Consider the following 16,828-nt stretch of genomic DNA (forward strand, 5'->3'; position numbering starts at 1 on the left):
CAGCAAACGCATAGAGTGAGTGCAGGCAGATGAATCATGGGAAATGTACTTTGTCCACATATTCACTACATGTAAATAACAGTGATACAAGAAACAGCAAGTAAAATAAAGCCAAGCAAAAGGTGCACAAGGGAACAGTGAGTATTTAGCACTGCTGTGTATGTATTTGCAGATAATTTTTCGAATCTACATAATCCCTTTGAATAGCAAATCAGGCACCAATACCAACTGCACTTCCAACCATCTGCTCTGTGTTGGTGAGGACTAGAAAGAAAATTCCAACTGCGCTGGAATCAGTAGAGCGGCACCTATACACAGATGCTAAGAACTTGAGTTAGTGAAGGTGGCGAAAGGTCCTGTTTAAGCTAAACTTCATAAGCTTCTTATGTTCCGTAACATATTTTTTTTTTTTTTTTATATAAACCAAGCTTCTTCAAATATTTGTAACTATACTTATCAATTGAAATGAAATTAAAGTTATTGAAGTTCATTCCGCGTAACCAATTAGTTTCTGTATTACGTTCTATCAGAGTCTCTTATTTGCCAGTCCATATCACTAGACTTCATTATCTCTACCACTGTTTTAACTCAGAGTAAAAGATTTATCTATGCGGGATCCAACACTGAGGTGGTACAGACTCCTGTTGCTTTCTGTGAGAAGCTAACTTCATGCGCAGAGTGCATACTGACAAGGGATCCTTATTGTGCTTGGCATCCAGTCAAGAATTCTTGTGTTAATATCCTTGAGGAGAGTAACACTGACAGGTATGTAACAGTTCATAAAAATAATTGCACAAACAGCCCAAAAAAACCAAAACAAAACAGATGAAATGTGAACAGTATAACAAATGCACAGCTTACATCAAAGAGGGGTCTCATTTTACATCAAAAAGTAATCAGTTTTCACATACATGTGCTCGGTGAATGCTTACTGACAGCACATGAACATATTGATTTTCTGAACGTGTTGGTTCTAGAGATGAGCGAGCACTGCTGGAATCAGCCGATACGAACAGCACGCTCCCATAGAAATGAATGGAAGCACCTGTGACGCCGGCCGGCCACCGGCAAAGTCAGCGTCACAGGTACTTCCATTCATTTCTATGGGAGCGTGCTGTTCGGATCGGCTAATCCGAACAGTGTTCGCTCATCTCTAGTTGTTTCCGCAGCTCATTTGTTTTTTCACATGTAGATCAACCATTTCTAGATAGAAAGCGATATACTTTGTACTGAGGTTGATGAGTGACAAACAAATAGAAAACAGGTAACTTCCAAAGGCTGTAGTGAGAATCCATTAACAAAATAGAGCATGACACCCTTTTTAATTTGGAGGCACATGACCATAAATAAAAAATGGACATGTGAATAATTACACTGAAATCAATATATCCATGTGATTAAGACCTGACAGTTCTAATTTTTTTTTGTAAATTAATGCAGTGAATATTATTAAATTATTATGTAATATATTGTATAAGAGGAAAATGCTTCCTCTTCTCTGTTTCTTTCTTGCCTGCTAAACTACTCAATTCACTGCTCAATCCTGTTTTCACTGAAGGTGAACTGTATATCACAGAAGTCTCTGGGGAAGTGGAGAGGGTGACACAGATACAGCAAACTTCTATGTCACCAGAGCTTTAGTCACATGTATACTGCTCAAGTCTGCTAAAACCTGCTGAAAAACTGCCAGAAATCTCCTAAACACACACTTTGCTGTCTCTGTGTTTGTTTCTCCCTTACTACGCTCCTTTTCATTTCATAAATTTCAATGTACCTGCTCTGTCTGTGAGTATCCAGTGCAGACAGATCCCTCAGTGAATTAAGCAGTTTAGCAGACAGGAGAGAGTAATAGACAAAACCATTTTCCTTTAATAAGATATATTACAAAGTTTCTTGAACTTTTCATTTAAAAATAATTGAAACATTTACTCTATAATGGTTTGTGTAGTGTAGTTTTATATTTTAATTATTTTATTTTTTTAAAGAAAAGTCTGGAATATTTTGTTATTATAAAGGTCCTTTAAAGACTATGGATACCTAGGTTCTTTTTTTTTCCTAAATGAAAAATTTTCAACTGTTTATGGGCTTCATTAAAATAATTTCAAATTACCTATTTGCTGCTGTAAATTTTGTGCAACCTCTTCACATAGCTGGGGGTTATGCTGCTTCTACAATAGTTCTGATGGAGCACATCTCCTTGCCATGTCATCTGTCTGCTTTCTTCTACCCTGTTACAGATATTGGCAGAGAACAGATTGATGATGTACACCACTGATCGTAGTGTGGAGTGCAGGACAAAGAATCTAGTCTTTTAGGAAAGCCTGTGTTAGGGGACATGCACGCTACTGTTATAAATGTCCATTGCTCTGATCTGTCATAGGATTAGCACAACAGATATTACATTCAATAGAGGGACAAATTCAGACCGAGCCCCTCCATCTGGCATCAATTCCCATTTATTCTAACGTCTGTTGTTCTCACACTATGACAGAAGAGAACAATGGACGTTAACAGTAATAGCAGTGTAGACTTACCCTTATAGTAGCTACAGCTGTACTGAATTACATTGTGGATAGGTAGAACAAAACACACAAGTGAGTCTGCAGTGGAAAGAAAGAGGAGAGAGATCAGGGCAACATGATGGCTCAGTGGTTAGCAAAGTCCAAATATTTTAACTTTGTCATGTATACATTGTTTTTATTTTTTATAGAATTTTGATCCAAGATTTAAATGGCGATGCATCTCGCTGCCCAGGTATGTTTTCTAATTTAAACGTTATCAGAATAGAAAAAAAATCTATGGGCGATTTGAGGATTTGTTATAAGATAATATTTGCAGAGGTCTCTCTAAGCATTACTTTATTAGCCATATTACTTATACTGTAAATATCATGAATATATGTATTAAAGAGGACCTTTCACCACCTCCACCAATTCAGGTTCTTAGCATCTAAGGTTAATTGGCACAGTTGTAATTTTTTTTCTAGCTTCCACCGTTTCTGAGCAACAAGCACAGGTAATTTTAGTGCTTCATGTGCTCTCTAATGTCAGAAGGACCGTGTCAGAGCTCAGAATCACACCCCTTGTCAACCTACCTGACATCATCTTCTTAGCTGTACAGAGCCAAAATAGCACCAAAACTAACAGCATTGATTGCTTGGGAATGGTGTAGGCTAGAGAAAAATTCCAACTGTGCCAGAATCTGTAGAGCAGCAGCTATTAGATGATGATAAGAGCTGGACTTGTTGGAGGAGGTGAAAGGTCCTCATAAATATGGCTAAGTCTTGTGTTACTCTTCAGCAAAGCAAATGATTTTTGTTTTGAAGAAGCATGTGGGGGGTCAATACCCAGCATACTGGAAGGTATTAAAGGCTTCCATCAATGCTTTAAAAGTAAAAACTTTGTGATATAGACTCATTTAATGGAATGGTTGTTGATATGTACCCACTTTTTTAGATTCTGCTGATAAAGGAATCCGGGAAAGTATGAGGTACAAGGTGAAGGCAGGAAGCACAGTAGAGCTGAAATGCTCTTACAAGTCTAATTTGGCTTCAGTGTTTTGGACATTTAATAAAAAAGCGTTGACAATAAACCCACCTAAATATCTTCTGTACAACACTTTAATCATACTCAATGTGACCGAGTGGGATGCAGGCACATATCAGTGCTGGTCACAAGAGGTCATAATGGACAAAGCATTTTCTCAGGTGGTCATGAAATATGATTTAGAGATTAAAAGGACACCACTTCCCCTGACCAGCACAACACAAGCCACAACCCGGAGGGAAGAAATCATGGAGACCACTCGCTTTTATACAATCGCAAAGGAGAAGACCACCAAAATGTCAACAACTCAAGCAGTGACACAGTTCATCGGTATAACTCATTTCAACAACAAAATAACACCCACAGTATCTGAAATGGAGATCTTCAGCTCCATGCCTGATGTTGGCGTGGGAAAGGCTTTGTACTTGACCAACACCAATGACTGCTCCCTCCTTATAATCTTGGTCATTGTGTTCTTTTTTTTGTTCTTCTTATTGTTGACCTATAATTGCTACAAGGGATTTCTGCCAGCCACTTGTCTGAAGTACCGTGATGCTATGATGCATAGCAAGAAGAAGACTCCTCTCAACCTAAAAGACTGCGAGCAAGGTGTTAAAGAAACCTTAGTGGAGAAAGTGTGCCCTGAGAACCAATGTGGAGGAACTCAGAAAGCACCTCATGACACCGGCTATGAGACCGAGCCAGACTGTGGCAATGGGAGCATCACACATAAGGATGATGAGACAACTGTGGAAACAGAAAAGGACCAACCATTTGATGTCAAGTGTGAAATAAAATATGCAGATTCCGATGGCGATTGAAAACCAGACACTTGGGGATTAAAGCATTCTGAGCCATAACCAATAGGGCTATTTTGCAGTCCACTGTCCAAGTTCACTTCATTTCATAAAATGTGGATGTGTGAATATTGAGAGATTTCTTTTTATCTAAGCCCTGAGGTGATGTTTTTTCTTTACATTCCTTTACGTTTTCATGTTTCTTCTTCACAGCAGACTGATAAAGTGTTTTCAGTCATTGCACAATACCGAATAATGAAGTGAATTCCAAATTGGAAGTTAATTGTTTATCAGATTGGTAAAGATCTGCTCAGCTGGGCCACGTAGGTCCCTTCTATTCTTTTTAGTACTTGAAGGTGTAAATTTCACAACAACTTGCTGTACATATGTTATAATTTGCCTTTGGTTTTCTGACAAATATATTTTAAGTTGATTTGCTTTCTCAGGGAGAATAAAAAAAAAACGTGTCCTTCCTTTTACAATATACAACATAAGACAGAAATTCCACATGGTATGCGCCACAATATTGACTGGAACCAGAGGAAGAATATTAAATCTTTCCAATGCAAATAATCCCTGCTCTCCACATTGACACCTTGGGGTAGGATTTCAGAGATCAGAAGAATCTACGCCATTGCTTGTTTGGACAATGAGGGAACACTGAACTTTTTTTTTAAAATAATATATTTTACCTGTCGAAACACTGGAGTGAAACCGCAAAATCTTATAAACTTGCATTGAAATAAAATGACTGGAATCTGAAAGTGTTGTAGCAGTACAATTGTTTAGGGCGTACTCTCCATATACTATATAAGGCTGTAGGGGAAAGACACTGTGATTCATGTTGTTTATATTTCTGAGAAATGATTGTCTATTTTTCTATACCAGTTCTGTATAAATGTAAATTCTGAAAGCCCTAAAATTAAAGTATTATTTTATTGTTTTAAGAGAAATGGCCAGTGTGGAGTCTCATTGACCTTCATTTATAGTAGTGCTTTTCATCTTCCATATGTCTACCTTTCCTGAGTTCTTTAGTGCATGGATTTTGTTTTATGTATACTTCTTTATTACCTTTATTTTCTTAGTTCCCTTTCTCTCTTCTATCCCTGTCTGTTACACAGCCTCATCTCCCATTCCTTTTCCTCCTTCCGTCACTTCCTTTGTGTCCTCTATGGCTTCTGAACTACATCCTTCACTGTCCAGCATGCCACTTGAAGTTCAGTCTAGTACAGACACAGATGTACTTAAACTGCTCCCTCCTTTCCTAAGTGATCAGGGTCAGCTGGTTCATGTCCATGCAACCTTTCACCTCTTTTGTCACGGAACTGGTGAGTATGAAGCCCGAACATCAGCTAGTGAGTGTGCGTTATTTTGCTTACTAACCAGAAATCTGATTTGCATTCAGTATATTTCTACAAAACTACATACACATTATTATAGATTTTATCCTAATCCAACTTCTAAAAAAAATATTATCTTAAAGTGGTTTTCCCATCTCCATGTATCAGCAGGCTGCCTGCAGTGTAGGCTGCCCCACTTCCTGTATTTGTCCCCCCCTCCTCCCTCAGGCTGAACGGGATACAGAAGACTTGTGCAGATCAGATATATGCAGAATGTACAGAATGGACTCAGTGTTATTTGTGTGTTTACATAGAGAGATAACAGACTCAGGGTTATCAGCAAACTGCATTTAGCTAAATGATTGTCCTGCCAGTAAGAGCAGTAAGTAAGTGACGTCACTTGTTGTATAGGTCATAGGTCCGTGGTTATAGGAACGCTGTGTAAACAATGGGAGGAATAAGGTCACATAGCAGGCAAACAAGGCAGAATTTCTAAAGCCATATATTTAGGAAAAAGCTTCAGTTTACATAAGCTGCCACTATAGATAGGATCCTTGAGATGGGACAACCCCTTTAAAAACTACCTCCTAAGGCTCTAACACTGCAAAGAGATGTGATACCTGCTAAACAATCGTGTGTGTTTCTTAGCACATTCATATGGGCCAGTTATTATCGGGAACAGCCATTCCTACAAATGTTCCTTCCCAATAACTGGCTCAATCATCAGTGAATATAATAGGGCCTTCATCTAGACCAGATGTTTCCATGATGGATTTTTCAGCATTTAGTAAGGACAAACTATATTCAATCCTAAAATAAAACCACCCTCACACACTAGTTTTTCATTAGGATTATTCATTCTAGTGACAATAAAAGCGAGATTGAGCACAATTGGGTAAATACAGCTGCTAACATTTTTTTTTTTTTATGCTACACTTTGTGAATATACCTGCATGCTGCTAACTTGTCAAATTTATGTCTTTCCATTGTGTTAAACTTATGCAACCTCAGTTGGATTGACAAAAGTAAGTACTGGCTTTCAGGAAAATGTCCAGAAATACTTTTTGCATAGCTTTTGTTCCCTCCAATTAAAAAAATGTACCTTTCAAGTATGCAGTGAAGCAGAAAGCACACCATGGGCTTTAGTAAGGTGTTACTTTGTTAAAATACACAGAGCCGTGCAGTCACATGCTAATTCCATCAACAACCTGTCCTTTCCAGATTATAGTTTGCATGGAAATATTGTGCCTTGAGCTATACCGAGTCACTAAATGGAATCTTCTAAAAGTACTGAAAGCATTCATTTCACAGCATTGACTTTCTAGGCTACATAGGACTGTGCTAGCTGCAATGTGCCTTTTCACTTTAATTTGCCAGGAATGGTTTATTGTAGAGTTACAGTGGCTTGCAAAAGTATTCATACCCCTTGAAGTTTTTCACATTTTGTCACCTTACAACCACAAACTTAAATGTATTTTATTGAGATCTTAAGTGATAGACTAACACCAAATGATACATGGTTCTCAAAATTTTAATCAAATAAAAATCTGGAAAGTGTGACATGCAAAAGTATTCAGCCCCCCTATATCAATACTTTGTACATTTACTGCATTTACAGCTACAAGTCTTTTTGGGTTATGGCCCTACCAGCTTTATACATCTAGAGACTGAGATTTTTTCCCATTCTTCTTTGTAAAATAGCTCAAGTTCAGCCAGATTGGATGGAGAGCGTCTGTGAACAGCAAGTTTCATGTTCTGCCACAGATGTTCAATGGGATTTAGGTCTGGACTGTGACTGGGCCATTGTAACATGAATATTCTTTGATCTAAACCATTCCACTCTAGCTGTGGCTGTATGTTTAGGGTCATTTTGTTGATGAAAGGTGAATCTCCTTCCCAGTCTCAAGCCTTCTGCAGCCTCCAACAGGTTTTCTTACAGGATTGCCCTGTATTTAGCTCCATCCATCTTCCCATCAATTCTGACCAGATTCCCTGTCCCTGCTGAAGAAAAGCTTTCCCACAGCATAATGGTGCCACCACCATGTTTCACAGTGGGTATGGTGTGTTCAGGGGGATGCACTGTGTTACTTTTCCGCCACACTATGCGCTTTGCATCTAGGCCAAAAAGTTCAACTTTCATCTCCTCTGACCAGAGCACCTTACACATATTTGCTGTGTCCGCTATATTGCTTGTGGCAAACAACACTTCTTATGTCTCTCTTTTAACAATGGTTTTCTTCTTGACACTGTTCCATAAAGGCCAGTTTTATGGAGTGCACAACTTCTAGTTGTCCTGTGGACAGATTCTCCCACCTGAGCTGTGGATTTCTGCAGCTCCTCCAGAGTGACCATCAGCCTCTTGGCTGTTTCTTTGACCAGTGCTCTCTTTGCTCAATCTGTCAGTTTAGGTTGACGGCCATGTCTTGGTAGTTTTGCAGTTATAGAATAATTTTTCCATTTTTGGATAATGGATTGAACAGTGCTCCTTGGAATGCTCAAAGCTTGGGATATGTCTTTTATAATGTAACCCTGCTATAAACTTCTCCACAACTTTATTTCTAACCTATCTGATGAGTTCCTTGGTCTTCATGATGCTGTTTGTTCACTAGTGTTCTCTAACAAACCACTGAGGCCTTCACAGAACAGGTGTATTTATACTGAGACTAAATTACACACAGCTGGACTCTATTAACTCATTAAGTGACTTCTGAAGGCCATTGTGTGCATTGGATTTTATTTACAGGGGGGGGGGGGGCTGAATACTTTTACACATCACACTTTTCAGATTTTTATTTCTTTAAAAGTTTTCAAACTTTCAAACCATGTATAATTTTTGTTCCACTTCACCATTATCTGCTACTTTGTGTTGGTCTATCACTTAAAATCTCACTAAATTACATCTATGTTTGTGGTTGTGAGGTGACAAAATGTGAAAAGGTTCAAGAGGTATAAATAATTTTGCAAGCCACTGTATCTTTTTTTTTAAATTTTTTTTAATAACTTCTTTATTTATAACAAAAGGAACAGAAAACAAACTCAATATAGAACAGCATAAAACAGTTACGCAGACGAGCCCAACAAACCATGAAAGGGCCGCATGCGAAACAGTATAGAACGGCAGCACAATGACAGGGCAGCTCAAATACAGTCAAGCAAAAGAACACCCCACTACTGTCTGGAGAGCAGATGGAGAAAAGAGGAGGGGGGGGGGGGGTAGGGAAGGAAAGAGAAGAGAAAAAAAACGGGAGGGGGAGAAAGGGAAAGGAGTGGGGGACTCCCTCCCCCCACAAAGGGGAAACCAGCTTGTCACGTGGCTTCAGGACATTACGTCTCTGTAAGACTGAGAGCCCTGGAAAAGGATCCAGGGTGTCCAGGCATCCATGAACGCCCCTCGAGTGTCTTGTATGGAGGCCGTAAGATCCTCCATGCACTGGATATCCTCCAGTGGTGGAAAGATTGGGCGACTTCCAGAGCGCTGGGATGCACACCCTAGCGGCGTTGATCATGTGCCTCAATGCCGATCTGCGATAGGTACGGGAAGAAACATCCGAGAGGTGGAGCAGGAAGAGGGCTGGCGAATGGGAAAGGGTAGTCTGTAAAGCCACTGTATCTTCAACTGCCCACATACATAGATTAAATAATGGCCTTGTTCACCTTTTCCAGACCAGATTTATTTAGGTTACAATGCCTTACTTTTGGCCAATGAGACTCTTATTGGGCACTAAAACTTATTTACCAAATTTTGGGTGTTGCTGTATTTTACTGCATTTCTGAAATGTCAATATTACAAGGGTGTTATGATGTATGATATCAGTAGTGCTGCATGCCTCATAACATTAAAAGCAATGATTATTGTCTGATAAAAATCGGAATATGGTCATGTGATGAACACATACATCTGCCTGGTAACAAGCTGTGCAGATGTGTGTCCATTGACATGACCATGGGCCTTATATCACATGACCATAATTTGCAGAAACTGTGTAGATTATAAGCCTTTTTTGTGCTTCAGGACCAAAAGATGCACATTTTGTTTGGGAAAAAGATGGAGTGAAAATGGAGAGTTGTGCTAAGGAAGCTAAACTCCCACTTGCTGAAGGAAATGTGCACATCCTCAGCTGGGTGAGAGATATTGCCACTAAGGATGCAGAGTATCATTGCAGCATTGAATCAGCAAGTGGACGCAAGTCTTCAAAAGTGTTTATCAGAGTTACAGGTAAAGTCTTATGGTGCGTTCTTTGTCGTCTCCATCTCCTACTCAAACTGGTTTTCCAAGATAATTGAGAATTTTCCTGAAGTGAATTTATTATGATTAAATAACAAAGTTTTATACTCACTCATTTAATCCTCATGCTTCAGTGCCCCCTTTCTGGGCTTTGTCTACGGGGTTCCAGAAATGACATGCCTATATACCCCAGCAGTCTCATAGACTCTGGGTGTATGTCAAGTAAACAAAGGCCACTGGGAGGACCAGAAGTGATGAAATAGGGGAGTATAACTTTGTTTAACTTGGGAAAAACCCTTTAAGCTAAGGCCTTATGTTGTGGAAACTCAGCATTTTTTGTTGCAGATTTTACTTTTTTTTTTTTTTTTTTTTTTTTTTTGTGACCCAAAGTCAAGAGAGGAATGAACAGAAAAGGGAAATGTCTAAGATTTTCCTTTTACAGTTTCCATTCCTTTTGCAGCTACTCCTGACTTTGAATCAAAAAGCTGCAGCAAAATGTGCACCAAAAAAGTCTAAGGACATATGTGGTGAGAGCTACAATAGCATTGTAAAGCATGGGACTTAAAGAGGGTCTTTCATGTCCTCAGGCACATGCGGTTTTATATACTGCTAGAAAGCTGACATTGCGCTGAATTCAGTGCACTGTCGGCTTTCCCATTATGTGCCCTGGGGCAAGAGCTATTGGTGCAGTTACCGATAGCTCTTCACTATCAGAAGAGCGCTCCTGACAGTCTAGACTAGTACTGGGGGAGCGTTTCTCACAGCTCAGTGTCATGGCTGGGCGGTAAAGAACACCCCCTCTGACAGTACAGAGCTATGGACAGTACTGTCAGGAGGGGCGTTCCTCACAGCCCAGCTAGACTGTCAGGAACGTCCTTCTGACAGTGAAGAGATATCTGTAACTGCACCGATGGCTCTTGCCCCGGGGCACATAATGGGAAAGCCAACAGTGCGCTGAATTCAGTACAATGTCTGTTTTCTAGGGGTATATAAAACCACACGTTCCTGAGGACATGAAAGGTTCTCTCTAAACAAATCTTCACACATTGCAGAAAAAAAACGTGCAATGCACAAGGTCTTGTGCTGCAGGTTTGAACACTGAGCATGTCAATGTTGAGTGTTACGCCGCAGTGAAAATTGAGGCTTACCACATGGGAGTCATAGGTGGACATGAGTTCACTTTTTTTTTTTTACCTTATTTGTGTTTTGCAGTTCACCTGCCATCTAGGCCTTTTCCATGAATCTAAATGTTAGAAGTGTACCTACTGATTTATACTGGACTGTAAAGTATGCAAATCGGTAGAAGCAATTTGTAAAATTGTTGTGAAACTGAAATAGCATTTTTTATTTTGTAAAAAAATCAACTGAGAGCAGGAAAAACCAGGATTACTATATCACAACATACCACTAGTCTTTTCTAGTGTCTTGTCACCTACCAACATCAGCGTCTGTTGCTGAGTAATGGCTCAAATTGCTTTGTCTTTTAACCACTGTGTTTGCTAAGTAGGAACTCAATTTATTATTTGCTGTATAGTATGCTGTTAAAATCCGTAAAAGTTAAAGGGGTTATCAAATTAAATTTTTTAATAATCTTTCCTTAGGATAGCTCATTAATTTGAGATTGATGCAGCCCTCATACCAAACAGCTGCTCTGAGCATAGTAATGTAATGGCAGAAACATACAGGTCTATAGGCTATGCGGTGGCTCAGCGATGCTACTTCTGGCTCTGTGCACTGTGATCGGTGAGGGGGCCTTGGACTCCCACTGATCTCAAATTAATGAAGGATATGTTTTATAATAAATCTGGGATTAATTTTATTTTTTTTTTTAGGTTCACTAAATCATGGCTGGTCCAATGAGCTAGCAAGATGGAAGACTGCTGTTAGTGAGCACAGCAACGTAATGGAGGGCTGGAAAAAAACATGGGTATAGTATTTTCTTTTGGATTAAATTCCTTCATCATAACCCATTTCTGTGGCAGAACATTTTCTTTCTCTTTTTGTTTTGTTTTGTCTTATTTTTTCCATTCAAAGAGAGCTGTATGAAGACTTAGGGGGCGTTCACACTACCGTCGGTGTCCGACATGTAGTGTCCGCTCCTAGTGTCCGCTCAAAATCTGTCACGGACACTAGGAGCGGACATTAGATGTGTCCGTGACACCTGTCATTCACTTGAATGGGCATCGGGTGCGTTCTTTTGCACTCCGTGCCCATCCTTTCCTGTCCGCAAGAGAAGATGTCCGACTTCTCAAGTGGACAGAGGAACCCTGCATGCAGGGACAGGGAAGGACGGGCACGGAGTGCAAAAGAACGCACCCGATGCCCATTCAAGTGAATGACAGGTGTCACGGACACATATAGTGTCCGCTCCTAGTGTCCGTGACAGATTTTGAGCGGACACTAGGAGCGGACACTACATGTCGGACACCGACGGTAGTGTGAACGCTCCCTTAATGTTTGTAGGAAAATTGTACTTCATAATGGAACCATTTAATATTCCCAACATTGTACTTGGAAGCTGGGGAAAAAAATCTGAATTGGAAAAAAAAACCCTGCATTTGCGTCACATTCTTATGGGTTTTGTTTTTACATTGTTCACAGTACAGCCAATATGACATTGTGTTTATTCTGAGTCGTTACGATTGGGGCAAAACCAAATTTATATAGTTTTATTACATCAAAAAAGTTTTATTTGGTGTTGCAATAAAAAGGGAAACATTGCAACACATAATGCTGATAGAAGAGAAACAATCAATAGCTGGTACAACCGGTCCATGGGAGAGGGGGGAATGAGATGGTGAAACAATAACTAAATCCACCATAAACTGGGAAAGGGAGGGGGTAGTGCTCCTGATGCAGCAAAACTATACATAGATCATATGGATCATTCATAGTATGAACGGTAAATTTATATAGTTTTAACACCTTAAAAAAAAAAAGCTGATGGTTTTATTGCTTTATTATTAAAGTTTTATGGGAGGCTAAACAGTGAAAAAATATCCTACTAATATTATAAATGTGAAAGTTTGGATGTTTGTTACTCAAACTCAAATCACACAAAAATGGCTGAATGGATTTCGCTGAAATTTGGCACATAGATAGGAACCCCGATTAACATATAGGCTGGTAAATGACGTCACAAGATGATCGTTAAGCACAAATTTACTCACACACTACGTTTGAGGACCTTTGATGACGTCATCACAGGTCCTTCAGCCGTCCCATAGGATCATGCTATGTGGTGGGCGGAGCTAAATAGGATGGAGCCGGACAGTTTGAAAGTTGAAGAAAATGGAGTCTCCGGCTGAACGGATTTGGCTGAAATGTGGAACATACATAGATAGGAACCCCGATTAAAACATAGGCTACGTTTTATCCTGATAAATGACGTCACTACATGACTATTAAGCACGAATTTAGACACACACTACGTTTGAGGACCTTTGATGACATCATCACAGGCCCTTCAGCCGTCCCATAGGGTCACTCTGTGGTGGGCGGAGCTACACATGAATTTGGGGCGGAGCTAAACAGGAGGGAGCCAGACAGTCTGGAAGCTGAAGAAAATGTACTCTCATACAAGATCAGGACACTACAGAATATACCGGCTGTGTGTGGCCAAGAGGAGAATATCGGCTGTAGAGTTTCCGTGAGTAGGACGGGGAATCTGTTGTTCTACCTCGGATGGGGGAGGGGGGAGAACTGTTGTACATTTCAGCAACATCCATTCAGCCCTGCCTAACACAGAAGCTGCTCAGACACTCTCACACAAATTCGCAGATGTAGCAGAGCTGAGGCGCACTAGCACTTTGTGTGTGTAACACGAGGGGGGGGGGGGGGGAACTGTCTCAAATTTCACCAGCAGCCAGCCATTCAGCCGTCTCTAACACAGACACTGCTAGGACACTCAGAGAAGACAACCCCTGTGATAGAAATTGCCCGATGTAGCTGAGCTGAGGGAGCGCGGTACCACAGCTTGCTCTGATCTCCATACGGATGTGCATAAAGCTGGGGCTGCTGCGCATATGCACAGATGTAGCAGAACTGACACGTGGATTTGGCTAATTATTAGCGCCTCATCGCCAACAATCTGCAGACGAAGTCGCGGGCAGAAGCTAGTATAATATATATAAAAGATATAATTGTAACAGAAAGTCCACAGAGGAAAACTCTACAAACTTTCTGATTAAAGCGCTGCAGGAAGAACCGTGATGCATTGCCGCCACTGTTTTTCCTGCAGCGTTTTATTGTTGCGGGATGTCACGTGGGGCCTTAGCCTTAAGGGGTTATTTCTCAGGAAAGATCTATAACATTGATACAATATTATAGCTTACTTGTATTCTGATATAATATGCAGGTAAATCTTCTTTACAGCGACATTCCTGCATGATTTTTTTGTTGTTTAGTGTTTTCATGGTTTTAAAGTGTATTTTTCAGTTGCTCGGTTTCTTTTTCTAAGTTGTGGACCTTTCCCCATCAACTTCTCCAGTATGTTGTGATGGCTTAGGTTTCATGTGACTGCCATAACACTTGACCTGATTCAAGCTGTACCCAGGAATGTGCTGAAACAGTTTTCTATTATTGTAGGAGAGCTGCAACAAGAAAGAAGTCAATTAAACAAAATGGCAAAATTGCAACAAGACAGATTCCTGGAATAAGCAGCCTGGACTTCCTGAACACTGCTGTATTATGTGGATGGGGAAAACTGTATTTTGGAAAGAATTTATGCTGTTAGTTATTCTGTATTTGCCAGCAAGTGTATGAGGATTCTGCCATTGTTTGGATAAATCGTGAGAAATATCATTTTCATCCAAGATTGATGGTAAGCGACTGCCATAAATTGTTTAGTATCGTGAGACTCTACCATGTGCAGTTATGGATTTATTGTATTGAAAACCATGAAAGCATTGTACTTCATTTCATTAATGTATAACCAACCTAATCTATAAAAGCATTGCTTGCCTACATAGGGACGTCAGACCTAGACGAAAATACTGACTCTGTTTACAAAGTGCTGATATATTTTGATCATTCCCATGGAATAAAAGTGAATTGTATCTGACCGATTTGTCTGACTTTTCTTTGCACTTTTTCTTTTTCACTATAATAAATTGATCTTTCCGTGGCTAACTATATATTGTTAAACTTAGCATACAGGAATCCAAGATGGTGGGACCACACTATTTTTACAGGTTTTTTTTATTTTATTTCACCTGTGTGCAAAATATGACAGTTTGTAGTAAAGTAGTTTTGCTGCGTGACACATTACCAGCCTGTGTGAATACACCCTAAAGCTTCTAAACAAATAAAAGGTAATTGCTAAACGCAGTGCAATTGAAGTCAGTGTAACAAGCTTGTCCTATTCTGTCCTCCTTCGCACAAAAGAATGTAACGTTGAATATATTACAAACACTGAGCAATAAAAATCCTGACTCAGTTTAACATTTAACTTTGTTTTAAGAGGTTCTCCTTTTTTGTAAGGCTGCCATGCAATATAGAAAACTTTTTTTTTTTTTTTAATCTTCTCCCCCATTTTCACCATTCCACTCATTCAACTCTTGCATACCAAGTGTGGACATGAATACAAAGAAGCTTGTCTATTACAGAGGAGAACCACCATAAGGAGTCCTAAGGATAGAAGGAGCAGAGATTGCAACCAATAAGTGTCAAGTTATACTGAATATTTTACCACAATGATACATATTAATCTGCCGAGATCCTCCTAGTTTTATAACAAGCTGGCACTAAGTTGGATAGCATTCTCACTGACCGGTTTGCTCTAAGGTGTATAAAACATTTTTATGGAAGGTGTGATACAAGTAGGACAAAGAGTTAAGGTTTCCATTTGTGAAGTCTTGTATAGTGAGCTTAAACTAGTACTACAGAAGAAGAGTAACATCAATCATTCAGGCAACTGCTTCCGATTTCTGACCAGTGCTATTGTATAAGGGGTAAGGGAGCGTTCACACTACCATCATTGTCCGACAGCTAGTGTCCGCTGCTAATGTCTGTTCAAAATCTTGCACGGACATTAGCAGCGGACACTAGCTGTGTCCATGACATTTTACATTGATTTAAATGGAGATCGGGTGCGTTGTTTTACAGTCCATGGGTGTCCTTAACTGTCTGTTCCTAAAGATATCCAATTTTTCAAGTGGACAGAAAAACCCGACATAGGTTTTTTCTGTCCGCTTGAAAAGTCGGACATCTTTAGGAACGGACACTTAAGGACAGGCACGGAGTGTAATACAACGCACCCGATCTCCATTTAAATCAATGAAAAATGTCATGGACACAGCTAGTGTCCGCTGCTAATGTCCGTGTAAGATTTTGAACGGACACTAGCAGCGGACACTACCTGTCTGCCACTGACTGTAGTGTGAACGCCCCCTAATATGAAAGATTTTTAGATATCAAATCAATATTATACTTAAATAGAAATCTAACAATAACAACTATTATTCCATTGTAATTGTACTCTAGTGATCATTGTACTTGTTTTATTATATTTCATATTGTGGGCAGGAAATGAAACTATCCAAAGTGCTCTGGGCTTGTTCTGTTCTCTGTTACATTGACAGAAGAAAACTCAACAATAGTTGCTCAGACAAACCTGAAGATAGATAAAATAAAAGGTGAATTCTTAATAGAAGGCTTGTGTTGTCATGATCTATTACAAAAGACAACAAAATGTTCCCTGCAGAGAAATATTATCCTAATAAAAATCTCAATGGTTAGGCAATAAGTCTTTAAGTGTAAAAGTTTAAGTAAAACAGAAGCAGAATCTCAGAAGCACAATACCTACTGAAAGATAAGGATTATGATGTGTACAGTCCATGTTTACATGCAACTTATGCCTATATCTACATGCACAAGTCATTACATATTTATCACTAAAATCTCTTCAATACAGATAAGATA

At 39.6% G+C, this 16,828-nt stretch overlaps 1 protein-coding gene across 4 annotated transcripts in view; it reads left to right on the forward strand.

The window, feature by feature from the left end:
• SEMA4D (semaphorin 4D) overlaps positions 1-14,964 on the forward strand; it is a 77,594-nt gene extending 62,630 nt beyond the window's left edge. For 3 of the 4 annotated variants that reach the window (XM_075276745.1, XM_075276747.1, XM_075276746.1), the window contains 3 exons: positions 593-765; positions 2,711-2,754; positions 3,456-5,279. In XM_075276745.1, the coding sequence (XP_075132846.1) occupies positions 593-765; positions 2,711-2,754; positions 3,456-4,366 (1,128 nt within the window). In that variant the 3' untranslated portion in view covers positions 4,367-5,279. Of the gene's footprint in view, positions 1-592; positions 766-2,710; positions 2,755-3,455; positions 5,280-5,463; positions 5,671-9,694; positions 9,899-11,739; positions 11,835-14,494 lie in introns of those variants that run through there. The other variant, XM_075276748.1, reaches the window with a different exon arrangement.
• The last annotated feature ends 1,864 nt before the right edge of the window (positions 14,965-16,828 follow it).

The sequence above is a fragment of the Leptodactylus fuscus genome, chromosome 1 (genome assembly GCF_031893055.1).
Source record: "Leptodactylus fuscus isolate aLepFus1 chromosome 1, aLepFus1.hap2, whole genome shotgun sequence".
Classification (NCBI taxonomy): Eukaryota; Metazoa; Chordata; class Amphibia; order Anura; family Leptodactylidae; genus Leptodactylus; species Leptodactylus fuscus.